A 23,833-nucleotide genomic window follows, 5' to 3' on the forward strand; every position below is an offset into this window, starting at 1 on the left:
AACATGCGGTATTTGGTTTTCTGTTCCTGTATTAGTTTGCTGAGGATAAAGGCCTCCAGCTCCATCTATGTTCATGCAAAGGACATGATCTTGTTCTTTATGGCTGCATAGTATTTCATGGTGTGTATGTACCACATTTTCTTTAGTCTGTCATTGATGGGCATTTAGGTTGATTGCATGTCTTTGCTATTGTGAATAGTGCTGCAGTTAACATATGCGTGCATGTATTGTTATAATAGAATGATTTATATTCCTTTGGGTATATATCCAGTAAGGGGATTGCTGGGTCAAATGGTATTTCTGCCTCTAGGTTTTTGAGGTATTGCCACACTGTCTTCCACAATGGTTGAACTAATACCACCAACAATGTAGAAGCATTCCAGAGAAAGGTTCTTTTATTTTTGTTTTGTTTTGTTCGAGACAGTCTCACTCTGTTGCCCAGACTGGAGTGCAGTGGCATGATCTCGGCTCACTGCAACCTCTGTCTCCTGGGTTCAAGTGATTCTCCTGCCTCAGCCTCCTGAGTAGCTGGGACTCCAGTCATGTGCCACCATGCCCGGCTAATTTTTGTATTTTTAGTAGAGATGAGGTTTCACTATGTTGGCCAGCTGGTCGCGAACTTCTCACCTCAAGTGATCCACCCGCCTTGGCCTCCCAAAGTGCTGGGATTACAGACGTGAGCCACTCTGCCTGGCCTAATTCCAGAGAAAGGTTCTTATATGTTTTATGCTATAGTCCCATAGTATGGGACTACTACTATGTAGTAATTTTCAGTTCTGCTGAAAATGCTGTAGTCGTTACTACGTAGTAGGCGCAGAATATTTGTTTAATGAGTGATTCTTTATTAAAGGGTCATAAATTTGAAAGGTAAAGGTTAAGAACAATTTCTCTTTAGAGTTGTACAGATTAAAGGAAGTGAACTTTTTTTTTTTTGAGATGGAGTTTCGCTCTTTCTGCCCAGGCTAGAGTGCAATGGCGCAATCTCGGCTCACTGCAACCTCTGCCTCCCAGGTTCAAGCGATTCTCCTGCCTCAGCCTCCCGAGTAGCTGGGATTACAGGCATGCGCCACCACGCCTGGCTAATTTTGTATTTTTTTAGTAGAGACAAGGTTTCTCCGTGTTGGCCAGGCTGGTCTTGAACTCCCGACCTCAGGTGATCTGCCCGCCTTGGCCTCCCAAAGTCTTGGGATTACAGGCATGAGCCACCGCACCTGGCCAAACATATTTTTCTTTAACTGAGGAAATTAGATTAATTGTCCAAAGCTTAAAAGGAAGGTTTTCTACTTTGAGTTTTTATTAACTCTGATACTTTACTATGACAGTACTTCCAGCCTCTGAGACATGAGAAATAGCGTGAGATTGTAGTAATCAAAATGACCTTACCAGAAATCACCACCAGGTTGGTGAAAAACAGTACATCTACACGGAAGGATGGACTTGATGTTGATTCTTTCAAGATTAAAGATGAAGATGCCTGAACTTGAAGCAAGTCTTTTATCAAAACCGTACATAAAGCAAAATACACTGTATGATACTGTAATGGTGGACACATATCATTACGCATTTATCTGTAGAATGTGCAACACCAAGAGTGAACCGTAAGATTAAAAAAGAAACAACAACAATAGGCTGGGCGCAGTGGCTCATGCTGGTAATCCCAGCACTTTGAGAGGCTGAGGTGGGCGGATCACCTGAGGTCAGGAGTTTGAGACCAGCCTGGCCAACGTTGTGAAACCCCATCTCTACTAAAAATTAAAAAATTAGCCGGGCGTGGTGGCGGGTGCCTGTAATCCCAGCTACTTGGGAGACTGAGGCAAGAGAACCGCTTGAACCTGGGAAGCGGAGGTTGCAGTGAGGTGAGATCATGCCACTCACTGCATTCCAGCTTGGGGGACAGTGAGACCCTATATCAAAAAAAAAACAAAAAACAACAAAAACAAATCAAAGCCTGTACATAAAGTATGTACTGTTGCCTGTATGCCATTTGTCAGTTTTAAAGATTAACCATGGTCAGTTTTTAAATGTAGTCCAGTATATCCTTGGTACCTTTGAGTTCTTGGGCTTTATCCTTTGCTGTTTGACTAGTAAGCAAAATGTAATAAAAGTAATTAGCATATTGCATAATAGTCCACATAGTTCCATTCCCAAATATTACAGAGAACTCCTCATTTTTTATAATATTGGAGGCTGTTATAACCCTGAAGTCTTGAACATTCCTTACAAATCTCTTGACATCTTTTGTTCTCCATCTGTGAAGTTAGCTAACACCAGAATTCCTGTATTATGACTCCTCCCATAACATGTGCTGTCTCACCTCAAGAAAACTGAATTTTTCACTCTTCCATGTCCAATTTGTAAATAATTCACCAAGAATAACATTTCAAAATTTAGTTCAAAATAACAGATGTTACTTCATAAACTTATTTAAAAAACACTTGGACATTCATCTCCCATTTGGATGTAGTGATTTTGACGTAATCACTTTGATTTTCTTAAGTAAATGTAAGTAGGCTATACATATTTAACTTCGGGGCATAGTAACTTTTGGGTACTTACAGTTTCAGCATTGAGCTAGTTTACGAAGCAGAACTAACATTTGAAGACAGCTTCATTCTTTAGTCAACATAAAAATTGTTTTTGTCAAAGTAACTGTATGTAGGAAGTATGTAATCCTTTTTTTCTTAAAAAAATGAGCTCCAAATAGCCATTTAGTAACACTTCATGTATAGAGGTTTCTGTGAGATCAGTTCTTCCAAGTGTTCAACGTGTAAAAAGCTGTGAAACACCCATTAAGTGGGTGTTTGGAATGAAAGGGGAATGGAAAGAGATGAGATAAAAATATTATCTAAAATATTGCATAGTCGTGGCTGCTGCTTTGCTAAGCAACACTGTCTCTTGGTGGTCACATACATGAAGACTTGTTTCAAATTCGTGAGTATAGTCTTACCTGAAGGAAAACAAGGCAAGTAAACTTTGCAAATACTTAATTTCAAACAAACAAACAAAAAACTTTAAGAAAGCACTACAGCTTTCTTGTTGAAAGGTGCTATAGAGCTAGTCACATATTCTGAGATGGCTGTCAAACCATGCAATATGTTTCTATATATCAGATGACTTTTTTTTTTTTAATTGAGATGGAGTCTCATTCACCGTGTCACCCAGGAAGGAGTGCAGTGGTGCAATCTCGACTCACTACAACCCCCACCTCCCGGGTACAGCATTCTTGTGCTTCAGCCTCCTGAGTAGCTGGGATTACAGGTGCACACCACCACGCCCAGCTAATTTTTGTATTTTTAGTAGAGACGGGGTTTCACAATGTTGGCCAGGCAGATCGCAAACTGCCTCAAGTAATCTGCCCGCCTAGGCCTCCCAAAGCGCAGGGATTACAGGTGTGAGCCACTGCGTCTGGCTGGCATTATTTCTAACACACTTCTGTTAAATATTTCCTTCAAGAACAATATCTTTGTCATAGAATATGCTACATTTTTTAAAAACAAATTTATCAAGGATGGCATTCAAATACCCTGGTAATTACAAAACTGCAATGATAAAATACAAAATATTGAACTTAAAACAGTTTCTCTGAGCTAAATCCAATAAATAAATCAGAGAATTTGTTTTCTTAAATAATATTGAAAAGATTCCTGGGGCCAGGCCCGGTGGCTCACACCTGTAATCCCAGCACTTTGGGAGGCTGATGCGGGTAGATCACCTAAGGTCAGGAGTTTGAGACCAGCGTGGCCAACATGGTGAAACCCTGTCTCTACTAAAAATACAAAAATTAGCCAGGTGTGGTGGTGCACATCTGTAATCCCAGTTACTTGAGAGGCTGAGGCAGGAGAATCACTTGAACCGGGGAGGCAGATGTTGCAGTGAGCCGAGATCACTCCATTGCACTCCAGCCTGGGCAACAAGAGCAAAACTCTATCCCCGCCTGCCTCCCCCGCTCCCACCCAAAAAGATTCCTTTTTGCTATTTATTGCCCTGTTTTTGATGACTATGGTGGTGGTCGGGTTATTTTGGTATTTACTATTAATACAGTTTATAAAAGTAAACAAATTTTCAAGCTTTTGTTTTTGTCATATAAGTAATTTAAATCTTATCAAATTCAGATCACAGAGTTAACTTCATGTATAACTTTTCTTGCTTTGTAATATCTAGATTGGAGGCTGAAATAAGGATTTGTTCTCTGTTAAAAGCAGAAAGACCTTGGTAGGAGCACAGGGAAAACTCAGCTTGATAAAGATACCAATTTATTTTCGTTTATCACATTGTCTGCTCTGACTTGTTCCCTTAAAATATTTATAACCTTTGTTACAGTGTGATCAGTCTAATCTAAAGTTTATTCAGTTGAGGTTGATCTATGTTGAGGAGTGTGTGTACATATATACATACATGTATATGCATCTGACATTTGAATATGCTTTTTTGCCTGTCTGGTTTCAATGAAGGTGTGCTATATTTAACACCAATAGACTATTATTAGCATCAGAAACCTGGAGCATTGCTAAGTTTCCAGTATTGATTAGATAACAGCTCAGTTCTGCCAGGTTGGACATATGGTAAAGATAAATGACAAGTATTTTAAGGTTAACCCTCCCCCGCTTAAAAAAAAAGGTGCAGGAAAAAAAGTAGGGGAAAACAGTAGACAGTGCACCCTAGTTATTGATTCTTGGAAAGCTAAAGTCTATCGTATAGCACCTGAACATTATAACACTTTAGAAAATTAAGACATTTGAAGGATGTAAGAATGTATCAGCAAGGCTTTGGCTGGGGCGCAGTGGCTCACGCCTGTAGTCCCAACACTTTGGGAGCCCAAGGCAGGCAGATCACAAGGTCAGGAAATCGAGACCGTCCTGGCTAACACGATGAAACACAAAAAAATTAGACGAGCTCACACCTGTAGTCCCAACACTTTGGGAGCCGAGGTGGGCAGATCACAAGGTCAGGAGATCGAGACCGTCCTGGCTAACATGGTGAAACCCCATCTCTACTAAAAATACAAAAAAATTGGCACGCGCCTGTAGTCCCAGCTACTCGGGAGGCTGAGGCAGGAGAACTGCTTGAACCCAGGGGGCGGGGGTTGCAGTGAGCTGAGATCGTGCCACCACACTCCAGCCTGGGCGAAAGAGCGAGACTCCATCTCAAAAAAAAAAAGAAAAGAAAAAAAATGTATTAGCAAGGCTTTCAAACAGTTACCCTAAAAACTAAATACAGGCACAACATAACTGTGTAGAAATAATTATGTATCACATGTAGGTACTTCTAGATATATTTATGCAGAGTATTTTTAGTTAACATATCTGACTGTGACAACAAAATAGTCATTTAGTTTGAAAATCATGTGCCCAAATATGCGTTTTGCTGTGGTTACCCTGGAGACTTTGGAGTTCTGCCATGTGATTTCCTTAAATCCCTGGAATTTTTGATTGCTGAGAATTCAGGAGGAGTTGCCCACTTAGTGTGCAGGGAAATGTGTTTTTCTCATTTCTAGTTGAGGTCATTCTATTTTTTTTTTTTAACCATAGCATGTGTTCCATTAGTTATGAATGTATTATTTCTTTAGAGTCAAAATTCACGACTCATTTCTTTGAATATTATCTCTGATCCTAAATGGGATCAAAATTGCCCTAGATTTAGGAGTTTTAAAAGTTTACTAGGTTGTGGGGAAGATGGGTTTATTTTTCATAAACTTGAACTAGAATGTTGACGATTATAAGGACTGGGACACTTCCTAAAGGTCAAAATATTTTAAGGCGAAAATATGTATTCTTTCCTTTTGCTTAATGATTGAAAGAAAAAGTGGTAATATGCGCTTGCTTTCTATTATGAGCTTTAATTTGTAATTTGATGAAGATTTTTGTTAACTTGCTATAGGTAGTCAGGTAAGGAAACAGTGGTGCCAGAATTTGTCCCTGATTCAGTATAGTTCTGTGCAGGTCTTGAGTAGATGAATTTAAATGCTACTTTATTAGTAAGAGTTAGATGGTCAGCCTTGTACTGAGAACCTCCAACCTTCTTCCCAGCTTTATTTTTCTACACACTTCCCATCATCTGACTTACGTGTTTTACTTGTTTACTAGAATGTAAGCTACATACAAGCAGAGTTTTTAAAATTTTTATTCTGTTCATTGCTTTATTCTGAGTGGCTATTATCGTTTACCTTTTTTCATTGTTTTCTATGCAAAGTCTCTTATCAGCCACTACTTGCTCATTTCCATACAGGGCTATAGTTCAACCCTTTGCTGATACCATTTTTCTTATAGAAAAAGTTCTTCCAAAACTTATCAATACTGTATTCATCCTTAATGCCTCTTTGGAATTCTCTCATTCTCCTGACTATTGCTGAACATAGTCTCTTCTTTTAAATGCTGAGGAAGCACTCATTTGACACTTTGCTGAGATGTTTACCTAAACTACATTTTAAACTTTTTAATTACTACTGTTTTTACTGTGGAACGGGGTGTGAAAGTGTTACAGCCCTTTACTATTGGGAAATCTAATCAGATAAATTTCTTGAGGCTAGGATGGAAAGGAAAAACTTCACAAGTTAAGCAAAGGGACTGTTAATTAACTGTTTAATAACTGTAACAACAGTTATGACCAGAGCAGCATAATAGATAAAAGACAGTCTCCACTAAGAGTCTTCATTGGGTAATAGTATGACTTGTAGTTTTTTTAAAAAATGCTAATAATCTCAGGTTGTATTACAGTCTCATGGTTATACAGATGGATGGGAATATCTCTATTTGCCTAGGATCAAGAGGCTAGGTGACCTCTTACTCAATGGGTCGTTCTTTGTTATATGTATTAGTATATAGTGAAAGGAAATACTTCCTTTACCATAAATGTTATTTTATTATGTGGCCTTGTAATTATGGTCTCAGCTCCTAGGATCAGAGGATTTAAACTTAGAAGACATTTTTCGGCTGGGCGCAGTGACTCAACGCCTGTAATCCCAGCACTTTGGGAGGCTGAGGTGGGCGGATCAGGAGGTCAGGAGATCGAGACCATCCTGGCTAACACAGTGAAGCCCCATCTCTACTAAAAATATAAAAAATTAGCTGGCATGGTGGCGGGTGCCTGTAGTCCCAGCTACTTAGGAGGCTGAGGCAAGAGGATTGCTTGAACCTGGGAGGCGGAGGTTGCAGTGAGCCGAGATCGAGCCATTGCACTCCAACCTGGGCAACAAGAGCGAAACTCCGTCTCAAAAAAGAAAGCTATCCTCTACCCTAAAAAGGATTGGTAGGCTGCTTGAATGAAATGATAATAAAACACCAGTTGTTTAAATGGGGCTTCTATACATTGGAAATATCACACTTTGTTTTAAAAAGAAATATCGAGTTGTGGAGGGAAGAGGATGAAAAACATTTTGAGTATGTCTTTGTAACTAAAATTTACTTGGATTCACTAATGGCTTTGTTCCTTTATTGTAATGGAGTAATATTTTCTAAAACAAAAAGTTGTAATGGTGTTCTATACCTTAAATGTCAAAAAAGATTAAGTAGTCTCAATGTGTTGTAAATAAAAATGAAAGAAATGGTCAATCTGTGCATTAGATTGTGTTTAATCAAATGGTAGGGTAAAACTACGCATACCAGATGACAGCATAGCTTTAAAAATGTGGCTTGGAATAAAGTCTTCCAAAAATGGTTGTGTATACTCTGTCTACAAAGGAGGTATTATGATACATTTGTATTTATCTTCATTCTAGATAAAATGATGGTTTACAGGGGGAGAAAATGAAGAAAAAATTGTGAATGTCTTTTTTTTTTTTTTTTTTTTTTGGTAAGACAGTCTTGCTCTGTCACCCAGGCTGCAGTGCAGTGGCGCGATCTCGGCTTACTACAACCTCCGCCTCCCTGGTTCAAGCAATTCTCCTGCCTCAGCCTCCCAAATATCCCAAGTAGCTGGGATTACAGGCACCTGCCACCACGCCTGGCTAATTTTTTGTATTTTTAGTAGAGACCGGGTTTCACCGTGTTGGCCAAGCTGATCTCGAACTCCTGATCTCAGGTGATCCACCCGCCTCGGCCTCCCAAAGTGCTGGGATTACAGGCGTGAGCCACCGCGCCCGGCTGTGAATGTCTGCTCTTAATACCTTGACTCATTACTGTCATTGAGTGTATTCATTTGTTTATTTTATTTTATTGTTATTGAAACTAGTTTTTTGTTTTTATATGCCATTTTCTTCAAGACGAAAATTATGGATAACTTACAGGTAGACTTTTTTTTTTTGAGATGGAGTGTCACTCTGACACCGAGGCTGGAGTGCAGTGGCACCATGTTGGCTCACTGCAACTTCTGTCTCCTGGGTTCAAGCAATTCTCCTGCCTCAGCCTCCTGAGTATCTGGGATTACAGGCGCCCACTGCCACACCCGGCTAGTTTTTATGTTTTTAGTAGAGATGAGGTTTCACCATGTTGACCAGGCTGGTCTTGAACTCCTGACCTCAGGCGATCCACCCGCTTTGGCCTCCCAAAGTGCTGGGATTACAGGCGTGAGCCATCGCGCCGGGCCCAGGTAAACTTTTGTTGTTGTTGTTTGTTACATTTGATGTCTTTCTTATTTTTAGTTTAAAAGACCACAGTTTGCAAAATATAACTCAGTGAATTAATCACCAGTTATTATTTGATAATTTGATTATTTGATAATAACCAGTTACTTGATAATTTTTAAGTTTTTTTATAATTTAGAAATATAGGGTAAATAGGCAAAATTTAAACAAAAATGGTAATTTCATATAAAAAAGTATCTGGTATTTAAAAAACTTTGTATGCATCTCAAAATCATGATTAAAGTATAGTTTTGGTTTATTATTTTAAAGTGTTATATATGTCTTCTGATATTAAAATTTGTTTTAATTATCCAAGTAATCCTGAATCCATTCTCATGGGAGGAAAGATACTTAAGTCAATATTAAAATACTGAAATATGTAAAGAGTTAAAGGTGAAAGTCATTCTGTACAGTTCTACAAAATTCTGTTTCTCTGTTCAGAGCTACTGCTTATAGTTTAGTGTTTAATCTTGCACACCTTTTGCATGCATAAACCTTTACAACAATTTGTTTTACTTTTTTAAAAAAATAAATGGGGCTCTATTTTACAATGTGTCAATATATTAATTTTTTTCATGGTTACAATGTTGTAATGGTTCTCTTAATGATGGGTAATTGTTTTCAGGGTTTTTTTTGCTATGATTAAAAAAATTTTACAGTGAATACTGTTGAACTACGTCTCTGGATATTACTATCGATTATATGGTCAGTGCACTTGTGGCTTTATGAATATTTTAAATAATGTAGTCAAGTCTGTTGCTCTTTTTCCTTGTCATCTGTGTTTTGTGGATTTTGGTATTTCCAAACTATTCATTTCTACAGAGTTATTTTCATTTCCATTTTTTGAACTGTCACTTGTAAAACACTTTATAGAACCTTATGAGTGATAGCAAGATGTATTAGTATGTAATGCATTGTGATGGAGTGTAATGATCACAAGGATCAGTGACAGTTTTGATGACCAATTTCAGAGTTATAAAATAAATGAAATATATTCTGGAAAAGTCGTGGGCTTTTTGTGTTATTTGTGGAATCACTAAAGGTAGTCCCTCACTATTAACAAATTTGTTTTGACACATAATATGTGAGGCACTGAATTATAATAGGCACTAGAAACATTGCCTATTTTCCTGAACCCTTTAGACAGGATTGCTTCCCCAGTTACCAGAGATTTCTCTAACCTTGATTTACAGTAGCTACTGCTGGTAGGAATTGCTCTCCACTCCACTTTTGCTGCCATCCAGTGTTACATTACCCTACAAATATACTAAGTGCTTAGCAAAGCAGAGTCCAAATGTAAGATCAATTTTTGTCTTACCCAGAATTTTACAATTAAAATATATAAATAAAAGATTTCTCTGTGTGTGGATGTATGTGTACAGTATAGTGTTGCATGCTATACATGGGGTGAGGTATCAGAATGCTTTAACTTTTTCAGTGTTTGGCACCTCTAATTTGGCTCTGTGGCCATTTATTCTACCTTTCTACCTTGAAATTCCACAACTTGGGCTCTTGAAATTACCTGGTATGGTGCCATGCACGTGTATTCTCAGCTACTCCAGAGGCTGAGGCGGGAGGATCACTTGAGCCCAGGAGTTTGAGGTTGAGATTGAGATGAACTGTGAGAACATGCTACTGCACTCCAGTCTGGGCAACAGAGCAAGAACTCATCTCTAAAAAATTTTGGGCTTGAAACGGGCTGATTTTGTCCTACCACTAGTAATCACTTTTGGAAGTAGCTTACAATTGCTGTTTCTTCCTTCTTATGGGGGGAAATACCCTTATAGGAGGTATTATGAAGCCAATATCTAATAGACTCTGTCATCATTAGCTCACTTCCACTCTTCTGCCATCTCTCTGTACCTGATTAGTATAGTTTTGAAAAATTATAATTTTGCTACCACTGCACCTCTCCTTATTAGTAGGGGAGATTTATGTAAGAGAAGAATCTTTTATTTCTAGACAAGGTAATATCCCATTGGGAAGAAACAGCCAAGGGAGAAGAAATGTTTTTTTCTTCTTTGAAGGGACTAGAACTTTTATAGCTCAGCAAATTTGAACAAGTTTGATGGTAATTCAGCTACATTATATTTTAGCTAGATTTCTGAGTTCATTTGGTAACCTAACCACCACATATATACCTATTTATAACTTGAAATTTGCCTTTAAAGTCACGAAAGCACAAAGCACTGTGGTGCTTGTAACACTCTTCCATATTATTATAGGTAACTAAATGACCATGGAATCTGGAGCCGAGAACCAGCAGAGTGGAGATGCAGCTGTAACAGAAGCTGAAAACCAACAAATGACAGTTCAAGCCCAGCCACAGATTGCCACATTAGCCCAGGTATAAAATACATGGAGAGATTCCAGTTTGTGTCTCTTCCTAGAGGAATACGTTTCCAAGAGAATTTAGTTGTTATTACATAGATATACATAGAATGAGCAGAGATACTCTTACAATATCAAAATTCCTATTTATTTAGTATTAGAGTATATTTAGAAATGATAGTATTAATTCAATAACAGTAAAATGTATTATTAAACAATAATACAGTATTTTTAGTGAAATGATCCAGAAATAATTACATTTTAAACTTATGGGTAAATGGTGCTCTCAGATAAGGGAAGAAAACCTTGGCTATGTATGAAAACTGCTTTTTTTATTTTTTTAATATGACACATTTATTTTTCAACAGTGGGAATGCAGATAATATGAAAGCCTAAGTTTATATAACTAAACTAAAAATTAGGATAAGCAAATAAATTGACATGTAAGGAAATTTTAAGGATGATAGCAGTTTTTTGTTTCCTGTATATTTTAAATATAATTTCTGATTCTTTCATTTTATCTTTCTCTTTAACATCCTATCTTTAAGAATGTTTTCTCTCATTCTTATGTTTTTGTTTGCATGCATTCTCCTCAACTATTTTATTAACAGCTGTTTACATAGATAGGAATGAGAAAGGTGGTTAACTTAAAAAACAAATAGCAGATACAGACCTGCTAGGTAATAGTGTGATACCGTCTCTTTCAGATGAAGGTTCCCAGGAGAATATAATCCTAGCAGAAGCTCTGATATATGTAGCTTCAGTTTCTCCAAGAGTTTAAAAGTTCCTAGAGAAGTCACCTAGCAAGAATGAATCATGGGAAATAGAGGACTCACCACACTTGGGTGTCTGGCTGAGGTAGTGTGAGCCAGATACTGGATTTCCAGCAAGAATATAGTCAGTAGGAGTGAGCTGTTCTGTGTTTTCTCCTAAGACCACCAGGGTTTACCTCCAGCCTTCAGGAATAAGACAAAGCCAAATACATCTAATGTACTCATACGAGGCAGGCTGCAGGATTGAAGGGGAGAGAGCCAGGACTTCCATCAATATAGGGTCAACAGATAAGAATCTGGGCTCATCTGTACATTTTGCCCTTTAGAAAGAAGAAGACACAATGCTAGGCCGGGCGCTGTGGCTCACGCCTATAATCCAAACACTTTAGGAGGCTGAGGCGAGCGAATCACTTGAGGTCAGGAGTTCAAGACGAGCCTGGCCAACATGGTGAAACCCCATCTCTACTAAAAATACAAAAATTAACCAGGCGTGGTAGCACACACCTGTAAATCCAGCAACCTTAGAAGGCTGAGGGAGGAGAATTGCTTAAGTCCGGGAGGCAGAGGTTGCAGTGAACTGAGATTGCGCCACTGCATTCCAGCCGGGGTGACAGAACAAGATTCCCTCTCAAAAAAAAAAAGAAGAAGATGCAATGCCAGCAGGCTTCTTTATGATGATAGCCCTTAACACATATTATCTCTGGAGTCACACTATTTTGTCCAGTCTGGTTGTCCCCAGAGTAGGCTGTATTGTGTCATCCTGGGAATTCCTTTCTCCCTACTTCCATTTTCTCACAGTTTGTGTTTTTGATATGGTAAAGCATGTTTTTCAGTGGTTTTATGAGAAAGAAAAGTTGGCTGAGTAAAGATAGCATGTTATAAAAATTGAATGTACGGGCCGGGTGTGATGGCTCACACCTATAATCCCCACACTTTGGGAGGCCGAGGCAGGTGGATCACGAGGTCAGGAGATTGAGACCATCCTGGCTAACACAGTGAAGCCCGTCTCTACTAAAAATACAAAAAAATTAGCTGGGTGTGGTTATGGGCTCCTGTAGTCTCAGCTACTCGGGAGGCTGAGGCAGGAGAATGTCATGAACCCGAGACCGCACCACTGCACTCCAGCCTGGGTGACAGAGCGAGACTCCATCTCAAAAAGTAAATAAATACAAATAAAAATTGAATGTACATGTGCCTTAACATCTAGAAGATGTACAACAAAAATATTAAAAGTGATTAGCTATGGGTGATAGGAATATAAAGGGTTTTTATTTTATTTTTTATATCTGTATTTTATAAATTTATAATGAGAGGAGCCATTATATAAAATTATTAGTGTAGAAAAGGGATTATTCATTGAGTTAGCTAGGTATATTTTCCCTAGAGAAGACTCAGGAAAGAGAACATAGTAATTGCTTCAAATATTACAAGAGCATTTATATGGAATTGAGATGAGATACTCTGAATAAGGTTATGGTTCTCAAACTTCAGTGTAGGGGAAAGTATGATTGGGTTCCTGTTAGAGTTGACTTTACAGAGTATCCTGTGTGACTCTAATGAAGCTATTCCATGGACCACATTTTGAGAATCAAATAAAACTAAGCAAGATTTATAGTGGCCAGAGAGAAAGTGATTAATAAGTAAGGACTTTATTACTATCCAGAGATGGAAGCTTCTGGTTTTAACCTATATGCCAAAGACTCTGTCTTTATAGGGATCTTCCCCCCAGGCTTCACAGTCACATATTTCGCTGCCTGCTAAAATAAACATCTCTACAAATTCAGATGTCAGATTAGTTTTCATCATCTTCCATTACAACCCCAGCCACCCAAAAGCCTATCCTTACTTCTTGCATTCTCTTTTTCAATTAAGGACTGTCTGCCAATTCTCTTTCAGACATGAAACATGGGTCATCTGCAGTTCCTCTCTTCACCTCTTTTAACTATTCATAAAGCCCTTTCTGGACTGCTTCCAAATTTTCATAAAATCACTTCCCTTGTTCCCATCTCTACTACTACTAACTGCCCTCTTTTTGCCTTCATCATCTTTCCTTAACTACTTCATGGGCTTTCTTCGTTGGTCTCCCCACCACCAGTTTTCCCCCTGAAATATATATCTTTCACACTGCCACTAAAGTGATTTTTTTTGTTGTTTTGTTTTTTGTTTGTTTGTTTGAGATGGAGTTTTGTTCTTATTGCCCAGGCTGGAGTGCAATGGCACGATCTCGGCTCACTGCAACCTCTGCCCCCTGGGTTTAAGCAGTTCTGCTTCAGCCTCCCAAGTAGCTGGGATTACAGGCACCTGCCACCATACCTGGCTAATTTTTTGTATTTTTAGTAGAGATGGGGTTTCACCATGTTGGCCAGGCTGGTCTCGAACTCTAGACCTCAGGTGATCCACCCCCCTCGGCCTCCCAAAGTGCTGGGATTACAGGCGTGAGCCACATTGCCCGGCCTAAAGTGATCTATCTAAAAGCAAACATCACCATGGTATTCAGGAGTTCAAAAGCCCTTCAGTGGCTTCTGCAATACCCTCAGGATAAAATGCAGTTTCTCTGAGGTGACATAATACAGGCTTTTTGTGACTAGCACATCTAGCCCCACCTGCCTCTGTTGTTTTCTCTCTCCCTACTTCATACATCATACAGTAACACACTTATGTGCACCATTGGTGCTGAGCTGCTGGTTATCCCACTCTGCCATGTGTGCTGTTTCTCTTTGCTTTTGCCACTACTCCACTCTGTGCTTGAAATTCTGTGACTCTTCCCTGTAAGTAATAATAACAAGTCTAACTTTTTTCTTTTGTTTTAAATTCACATTCTTCCCTGATAGCCTCCCCTTCTCTTAGGTTGGGTAGAGTAATTCTCAGTGTGTCCATTTTTCTTTTAGCAAACCTCATTACTAAACTGAATTGTGTTGTGTCTCTTTTCCCCATTCCTTCGCATACATACCCCCAATAATTTATTTGAGGTCAGAGACCCCTATCTTTCTCACTTTTGTAGTTTCAGTTCTAACATTATTCCTGGAACATAGGTCCCCAGTAACTGTTTCCTGATTTAGCAAATAAAATTCCTATCCTTGAATGTGTTCAAGCATAGGAGCAATAAATAACATCTGATAGACATGTATGATTTAAGGACCCTTTTAACCTGGGTATTGACTCATTAAAACTGCCTTAGTTCTAGACTTAGTAGGTCAGGTTTGCTTATGCTTGAGAGCAGTTAGATTTTAGAACGTGACTTATTTAACATGATATTCTTTAGAATTTTATGTTTCTTCAAGGATAGTATATCTGTTGACCTTGGGTGAACACTTAATCTCATTGAGCAGTTATTTGTGTTTTTAAAAATGGAGATCCTTATCACCCAGTCTTCAGTTTCTTCAAATAGCAAAATCAGAAATTGGAAATGAAAGCAGGTGGGAAAATGTAAAGTGCCATACAAATAAAGTGATATCTCATGTTCAGAGAGTCTGTATTACATATTTGGTATAACATGGAAATAGTTTTTAATTTTTTGTCACTTGGGAAGAGCTGAAAAGGATAAGGGTATAGTTTTTGGTGTTTTTTATAGTGTTTTTTCTTAAAGAATATTAAATTTAGTCATTACTTTCATATCAGTGAAATACATATCTAGCAAAAAGGTCACGTTTTTGCTTCTAAAAAGTTATTTCATATTGAACATGAGTACTGCCAAAGAGTGTCTGGGATGATAATTCTTTTCTGTGTTCAACACCATAGGTATCTATGCCAGCAGCTCATGCAACATCATCTGCTCCCACCGTAACTCTAGTACAGCTGCCCAATGGGCAGACAGTTCAAGTCCATGGAGTCATTCAGGCGGCCCAGCCATCAGTTATTCAGTCTCCACAAGTCCAAACAGTTCAGGTATGTGTATAAAAAGTTCTGCATCTATTTTAATAACTTTTGTTTATAGCCATATCTCTCTCCTTTCACTAGTTATGAAAATAAGGACACATCTAGTTCAGTTTATTTTATTCACAGTATAGGAATATGCTGCATCTGTATAGTCGCCTTATGTATAGGAACATATATACAGAAGAACAAACATAAAAGAAAATGACTAATTTCTTAAGCTGCAGAAGAAAAAGAATTGATTGGGGAAAATAATGAAGTACATGAGATAAAGTGGAAGTGTTTGGGAGAAACTGTAGGACTGAAGTACCTCAGTTAAGGAAAATTGAGATGCAAAAATAGTAACTAATTTTCTAAATCTGCAATTGGAGAAAAATAAACCCTTGATCAAAAATTAATAACCTTACCTAAGATATTATTTGACCTTAGAGATTACATAAAGCATTTGTAAAATCAGCTGTGCTTAGGGTTTTCAGTTACAGTGTGTAACTTTGAAATAATATATTCAGAGGGTACATCTTAAGGGTCAGGAATTATACTATGCATGTTATCTAATTCTTTGGAGAGATCTTTCCTTTGGGTTTGATCCACAGGTAATAAAGGCACTGTAGACCTTTGAAGGTGACTACTCTGTTTAACTGTAGGGAACCGAGAGCAGTATAGATCATTGCAATTGAGCTTATTGAAAAAAAAGACTTGAACGTTCATTCAAGTAGGCCATAACCCCAGCCTCCCATTTCATATTTTTTGCTTCACAGTCTTCCTGTAAGGACTTAAAAAGACTTTTCTCCGGAACACAGGTGAGTCCTAGGTCCTAGATTTGGAGAGAACTATTATTAGAAAGGAAGGTGAGAAATTATTCTTTATGTCTTTGTCCTTTTTCTCTATAAACATGAAATTTCAACACTTGAACAAAAACCTCAGAGATCTTCTCGGTCTAGGCCATACTTGTTACCTCCCCAGCCCTTAGTCTGTTGCTTAATTCTGTTTAACATTTCTCCCCTCTTCCTAATGGTAGTCCAGCATTTACTTGAACACTTTCAGAGAAAGGAAGCTCAATCTCCTGAGGTAACCTGTTTACAATTAGGAGTGATTGCTAAAATATTCTTCCCTGTGATGATCCAAAATAGATCTTCCTAAAACTTTTACCTAGTGATCCCGGGTAAACACAGGTTCTATTCTCGGAAACTAGATTAGCAAGTCTAATTCCTGTTCTATTGGACTGCTTCCTCTTCCCCATCCCCCGCACCCTTCCTATTTTTAAGAAAATTTCCAGACTAAACAAACTATTTTTCTTTAGCCATTTATTAGATGGTATAACTTTGTTTCCTCTTCACCATCCTGGTTGTTTTCTTCTGGGTGAGCGCTGTTATGTTTTCTTTACATATAGTAACCAGAACTGATTAATATTTGTAGAGGGGAGAAGTGCTGTCTTTGTCCTGGAAGCATTCTATTAATGTCCTCAGTAGAATTTGTCAGCCATTTTATACTATTGAGTCATCGTACTGCTATTAACCACCTCTACTTCATTCTGTCTTTGTGCTTTTGGTTCACTTTGACACTTAAGTGGGAGTGTGGGGGAGGAGAAGTAATGTTTTTGTGTGAAATCACCAGTTGTATGAATTTCCATAAGACACTGGGAATGGCATTTGTTAACAAGTAAAAGATAGTGTTGTGCATGTAAAGATCTAAGAACTTGATATTTCTATGAAATCACAATGACCGAGCAATAGTCCTTTGCCTTAGTTTTTATTCCATTGAGTGCTACCTTACCATTGTCCATACTGTGCCATTACTAATTCCCTAACCATATGCTCCTCTTGGTAATAGTGAGAAAACTTGATTTGCTAGTGAGGAGACCTAGATTCCAGACCCAGTTTGGACATTAATAAGTCAAATGGCCTTGGGCACATCTGCCTTTCTCTTTTTCACTTATAGAAGATCTTTCTATAAAGAACACAAAAATTACTTAAGTTACAGCCACAAAATTTGCTAAGATTACTGTTTTTTATTGTAATATGTGTTATTGTTGATTGTATTCTTGATTTTAATCTTTATTCTGGGGCAACATAATTTGGACATGAAGATTTTATGGCCATTAAGTATAGAAATATTCTCTTTTTTTTATTTGCTTGTATTCATCTTTAAGGAACACATTTGTCCATTAAGGTCCATTAAGGTGAGCTGTACTTCTAATTTAAGAGTGTGTATTTATAAAAGAAAAGTTGGACTTATTGAACCCTGGATTCTACAAATAGAGATACAAATATAATATTTTTTTCTTTAAAAGGCCTAAACTATAGAATATCTATTTTAATAGTTATCTTAGCCAGTTAATGGTGATTAGTGTTAACAACTAGGAAATAGTTTATATCAAAAGAGATGATCAAACAAGGAGAGGATCTTCTAGATGGGAGACCTCATTAATATTCCAGAATAAAGTTTCCAAAATATACAAGGTACAGTTCTCTTGTTGTGAGAATAGATTATTACTTTAAATTATCATTCATTCCTACAACAAATGTTTATTGGTGACATGCTATGTCACTGTTCTGCTTGCTATAAAAGACAGCAATGAGCAAATAATACTTCTCTGTTCTCAAGAAGATCACATTTTAATGCAAAGAGACAGACTATGAAAAAATAAATTGTGTCAGGTTAGGAGAATTAACGAGAGAGATGAATAAAGCCAGGGGAAAGGGATGGAGAATGATGTGGAGGGAAGGGTGTTCTACTTTATGTAATGTGCTCAGGGAACACAGCACAGACCAGAAGGCAATGAAGGAGGCTAAGGCATGCAGATCGAAAGGTTTGGAAGTGAGGGTATACTTGGGATATCAAGGAATAACAGAAAGGTATGGCTGGAATAGAGTAAGTGAGGAGGGAAGTGATTGGAGATGCAATTTACAACGTAAGTTTGTCTCCTTTAAAATGTCAAATCTACATATTTTAAAACCCTAGGAATAGAACTTTGTAAATTGTTCAGGAGTCTTCCGGAGTTTCAGCAGGTATTGAACTTATTTCTTAAAAATACAAAATTGTAACCCCTTCCTATTAACATGGAATAAACTGACTTAGAGCCAGGGAGATGAAAATAATAAACTAGATAAATCTCATTGAAAGCTTGCATAATTGGTAGATGCAAATGAAAATGATTATTTAGTAAGCATACCTCAAATGCACCTAGTTTTGTTATCTACATGAAGTTTTCTTTTTCAATGCCAGCAGTTGTTAAATCACATTTCAGAAAACCCAGGCTTAGAATCTGACTTCTAAATGACTGTTATAAAGTGTTAAATGAGGTCAGACTCTGTGGCTCATGCCTGTAATCCCAGCACTTTGGGAGGCTGAGGCGGGCGGATCACTTGAGCTCAGGAGTTCGAGACCAGCCTGGCCAACATGGCAAAACGCCATCTCTACTAAAAAAATTAGCCAGGCGTGGTGGTAGGCACCTATAGTCCCAGCTACTCGGGAGGCTGAGGCACGAGAATCGCTTGAACCCTGGAGACGGAGGTTGCGGTGAACCAAAATCATGCTGCTGTACTCTAGCCTGAGTGACAGAGTGAGACTCTGTCTCAAAAAATAAAAGTGTTAAATGATTTTTAATGAAGCATATTATGTCATTCTCACTATCCTGAAAAATAATATTATTTATCTTTAAGAAATATATAAATTTTTAATATTTATGCTTATCATATCTCTTTAAGAACTCTTGTTTTATAATACGAATACTTAAAATTTAGAAATAAGAAAAATGTATGCCTGTGTAAAATTTTTCTTATTTATAAGAGATACATGCAGATCAAAAGAGTTGGAAGATCATTGATCTAGACTTTCAGTAAGCTTCTTGATCCAGTGAGTAAAACACTGTATCTAAGGCCAGGTGCAGTGGCCTATAATCCCAGCCCAGGCAGGAGGATTGCTTAAAGCCAGGAGTTCAAGACCAGCCTGGGCAACATAGCAAGACCCTGTCTCTACAAAAAAATTAAAAATTAGCTGGGAGTGGTAGTGCATGCCTGCAATCCCAGCTAACTCAGGAGGTCGAGTCTGGAGGATCCCTTGAGCCCATGAGTTTGAGGCTGCAGTGGGCTGTGATCGCACCACTGCACTCCAGCCTCGGTGAGTGAGTGAGATCCTGTCTCTTAAAAAAAAAAATCTTAAAAAAAAAAAACTATATCCAAACCATGAGTCTCAACTCTACCGAGGGATAGTACTTAAGTTTCCAAAGGACCATATATAGGTTTAGGAAACATCGAATATTACCATTGTTTTGATTGGTTCTAGTTACTTTATTTTAAAATTTCAAATAATCAAAACGGGGTCCTCCACCTTTCCAATATAAACAGGTAGTATGGGTTTTAAATAAACCAAAGTTGAGAAATACAGACCTAAAACTTTGTATCTACAAGTGGTAGTTTAGCTTTTTGAAAATTTCTTGACTTACAAGTGGCCAAAATTAAAGACCTATTTAAGGAATTCAGAAAGAAGTTAATAAGTGATAGGAGATGAGAATAAAAGGAAGGGGTTCCATCACTGGAATGTGATGATGATACGTGATGTTTATAATTGGGATATAATTTTTCATATGATGTTTTTATTCTGTTATTTATAAAAATAGATTTTTGACATGATTTTTATTGATCTCAGTTATGTGGGTCCAGTATGTTTTTTTTTTTTTTTAACATCAGTTTTAGGTTCACAGCAAAATTGAGAGGAAGCTACAGAGATTATCTGTATACTCCCTCCCCAACTCCATGGATAGCTTCCCCTGTTCTTAACATCCTCCCCCGGAACGGTACATTTATGTTATAATTTGATGACCCTACATTAACACATCATAATTACCCAGAGTCCATAGTTTACATTAAACTTCATTCTTGGCTTGGTATATTCTGTGGCAGTATTTTTATTATTGATTAAGAGAGAGATCAGGGACTCCATAGGAATTAGCTTCATGGCTTACTTCTCTTCAGATGGTATTCCCAAAGAGGAAATGTTGTGTTTATTTCAGTGGTCTGAATTCTCTTTACATTTACAAAGTTGCAAGCACTAAATAGTGATAAGTTAATTCTTTCTGTGTGAATTGACAAAATCTTACAGGTCAGAGAAAGGCAACCTTTTTTTTTTTTTTTTCATTAAGGGCCATAGATCCAGAGTTAGAAAAAAAAAGGACACAGATTAAAAAACAACATTAATTTGTTTCATTTCAAAACTATGCTGTGGGTAGTTTATATGGCATGTTTTAATGTTGTTGTTTTAGTGAGTTCCAACTTGGAAGGGGGGTGTTCCTTAATCATTATGTGTCCTTAAGAGAAGCATGTAAGGATGGGGCATATGAGAGTCAAGCAGTGGACACAGAAAGAGCCACAGAGGAGCTAAGTGAATTCTGAGTGGTGTATTAATGAAGGGAAACAACACTTGTCACAGTACTATCAACTTTGAGTTCAGTCTTGTTATTCCTTGAATTTCTGATCCTTTCCTCAGGCCTTTTCATAGCTCCTGATCTTCTGTATGTGAGAAAGTTTGTGCAGAGACTCTTGTGTGTGGGCTAGTTACAGCAGCTACTGATTAACGTGAAACTTTTCTGTGTGCTTCTTTGGCAGTAATTACAGCATTATTATTCTGCTGAGAATCACAGACTAAATTCAGCATTACTCATCTTTTTATCTGTCATTTGTGAATTCATTATATGTTGCCTATTGATTTTTAGGTCTTTCAGATTGTACTTAGACTTTAAAGTGTTTGGATGGGGCAAATTACTTCATTATAAATATATTTTACTACAAGTTACTAGCTTTACCTGGTTTCATTTTAAATGAGCATGCATATCACAAAGCCCTGTAAAATGAATGCCCACTTGGGAGAACTGTTAGGCTCAGACCACACGTAGAGTACGCTTGGAATTTCTCAAGTACTTCTGAATATGTTTTCTTACTGCCATTGCCATATGTTTTGACGTGGAGCTGACCTACATAGACCCTTTTGTCTTGGTTAAGTATAATTCTTACTCTGACCGCATAATGTGCCCCTAGTTCAGGAAAGAGCATAACGTTTCTGCTGATTAGAGAAACTTGGGCAGTGTAAATTTGACAATCAGGCATACTTAGGTAAGTGAACTCTTCTAGTCTAGAAAAGGTGTGAAAATACCACTGGTTGCTGCTTCTGACAAACCTGGTTTGAGACTATAACAGTCTGGTTTGAGACTGGAACCACCAGGATTTTGATGCTGGTAAGGATGTCTACAATGGAGGTACTAATGACAGTGGCTCCACTACTTCCTAGCTTTGTGACTCGGGTGAGTTACTTCTTTGTGCCTTAGTTCTTCCATCTATGGAATGGATATAATAGTATAGTACCCATCTGGCGCCTACATTACTGTGAGTATTAAGTAATGTAGTATATGTAAATGCATTAGCATAACACCTGGCACATAGGCATCTGTAAATTCTAGTTTCTATCATTAATATCCCATGTAAATTTTTTATTCACTTATCTTCATTACTTTTCAGTCTAGGTATTCTTATCAGAAAAGCATAGTTCTTTACCTTGAATTTTTACTTAAAAGTGATTATAGAATGCTAACTTTGAAACATGTTAGGAGTTTTTCCTAACTTGCTAGGAACAACTGTCAGGGATGTGATGATGGATCGCCAGTCTTACTGTACAACTGTAAATATATTCATAAGTGTTTATACAGTTAAATAATAATATTTGTATAGTCACTGTATAGACTTAGGACCAAATATTTAGCCATCCATTTTATCCTTTATATCAGAAACCTTATTTTAGTTGGTAGTTTTGTTCCAACAGATGTAAGAAAAAACTGATAAGTAATACTGATGCATTCAGGATTGATTACATGGAGTCCTGAAAAAAAAATTAAACTGCAGCTATTTTAGGTTCTCTAACTTCATCGTAGTTTATAGGGTAAGTAAAGGGAAGGGGAAAGTGATTGGTATGGTTGTCTCCCATAAGAACTGATTTTTTTCTACTGAAGCATGTATAAAGTTTATATATGACTTTTTGTATTTGACTGTTTAATAAAAATTTTACAGGAACTAAATTTGATTATCAATATGAAGTTTTTCTTTATTTTCAGATTTCAACTATTGCAGAAAGTGAAGATTCACAGGAGTCAGTGGATAGTGTAACTGATTCCCAAAAGCGAAGGGAAATTCTTTCAAGGAGGCCTTCCTACAGGTATGGAATTTAATAGTTAGAATCAAAGATGTGGAGGAAGTCTTAGGTAGTTGCAGATAAAGAGATGTCAGAAGACCAGTTAGTTGTTCACGTCAGTTCCTTATAGATTACTTTTCTTCATCTTGAGTTATTTGTCTCAAATAAAGTGGAAGCTTATCCTACAGAATAAGAAGAGCACTTGTTACTCTCACCAGTCCTAATTTTTTTTTTTCTGTTTCTGTTTCTGTAGACTGTGCTGGCTGTCTTTCTGTTAAAAGTTTGGAATACAGTTGATAAGGTTATAGCATTTTTTAGTTATAAGCCAACTCTGAGGCTCTTATTTATCTACTTAGGAACACATTGCAAACCATTTTTTATGCCATGGTACTTAACAGATAGCTATTAATTTAATAATTGTCTCAGGGAGATGCTTTACTAACATCCCCTAATTTTAGCAGTAGCTTACTGTAATTTTTGTGTTCAGTTATAGATGTTGCCTAGTCCATGCCTTGCCTCCAAGGTGAACCAAAACCATTTTTTAATGTAAAAATTAGCTCCACATTAAATATCTTCAGGAAGGGCAGTTCCATAAATCTTGATAAGTTTACTTCAGCATTGAAGAAACTTCAGACTCATAATTATCTTCCTTGTTAGTGTAAATTATTTTTTATATATTCCTATTTTTCAAAGGGATGGTTTTTTCCCCCCGCTTGGCTATTAAACTAACCCTTTTCTCTGTCCTTACAATTAAATTAAGAATCCTAAGTGACTAGCAATAAATAGATTTTGAGGTCTAAGAAATTTCATATTACCAGTTTATGTTATATGTATTTATATTCATAATTTATTTTAAGTATAGCTAGTGTTAGATTTTAACTTTGAAGTATATCTCCTGTTAGTATGTAACACATTTGATCCTGAAGCAAATCCAACCAAATACTACTAGTAAAGTAATAACACAGGTAAATATAAAAGCCAGGATTATTATAGTTTTGGTTTGTAACTCCTTTTTTTCCTATGTGATTGGAAAGACAAAGGCATAGAACAATAACTATAAATTTATGTGACTAAGCACATGATATATGAAGATGTCATTTTTGATAATAGCATAAAGGGACAG

The 23,833-nt window shown here is 37.3% G+C and overlaps 1 protein-coding gene across 13 annotated transcripts in view; it reads left to right on the forward strand.

Moving 5' to 3' along the window:
* The window catches only part of CREB1 (cAMP responsive element binding protein 1), a 73,661-nt gene that overhangs the window by 15,060 nt on the left and 34,768 nt on the right, over positions 1-23,833 (forward strand). For 6 of the 13 annotated variants that reach the window (XR_010149843.1, XR_010149845.1, XR_010149844.1 and 3 more), the window contains exons 2-4: positions 10,783-10,904; positions 15,400-15,546; positions 22,634-22,734. Coding sequence is in view for 8 of the 13 variants with exons in the window: in XM_063790678.1 (XP_063646748.1) it covers positions 10,791-10,904; positions 15,400-15,546; positions 22,634-22,734 (362 nt within the window). In the remaining 5 variants the exon portion in view is untranslated. Of the gene's footprint in view, positions 1-10,782; positions 10,905-14,295; positions 14,430-15,399; positions 15,547-16,292; positions 16,335-22,633; positions 22,735-23,833 lie in introns of those variants that run through there. The other 7 variants (XR_010149841.1, XR_010149842.1, XM_016950380.4 and 4 more) reach the window with 3 other exon arrangements.

The sequence above is a fragment of the Pan troglodytes genome, chromosome 13 (genome assembly GCF_028858775.2).
Source record: "Pan troglodytes isolate AG18354 chromosome 13, NHGRI_mPanTro3-v2.0_pri, whole genome shotgun sequence".
NCBI classification, from domain to species: Eukaryota; Metazoa; Chordata; class Mammalia; order Primates; family Hominidae; genus Pan; species Pan troglodytes.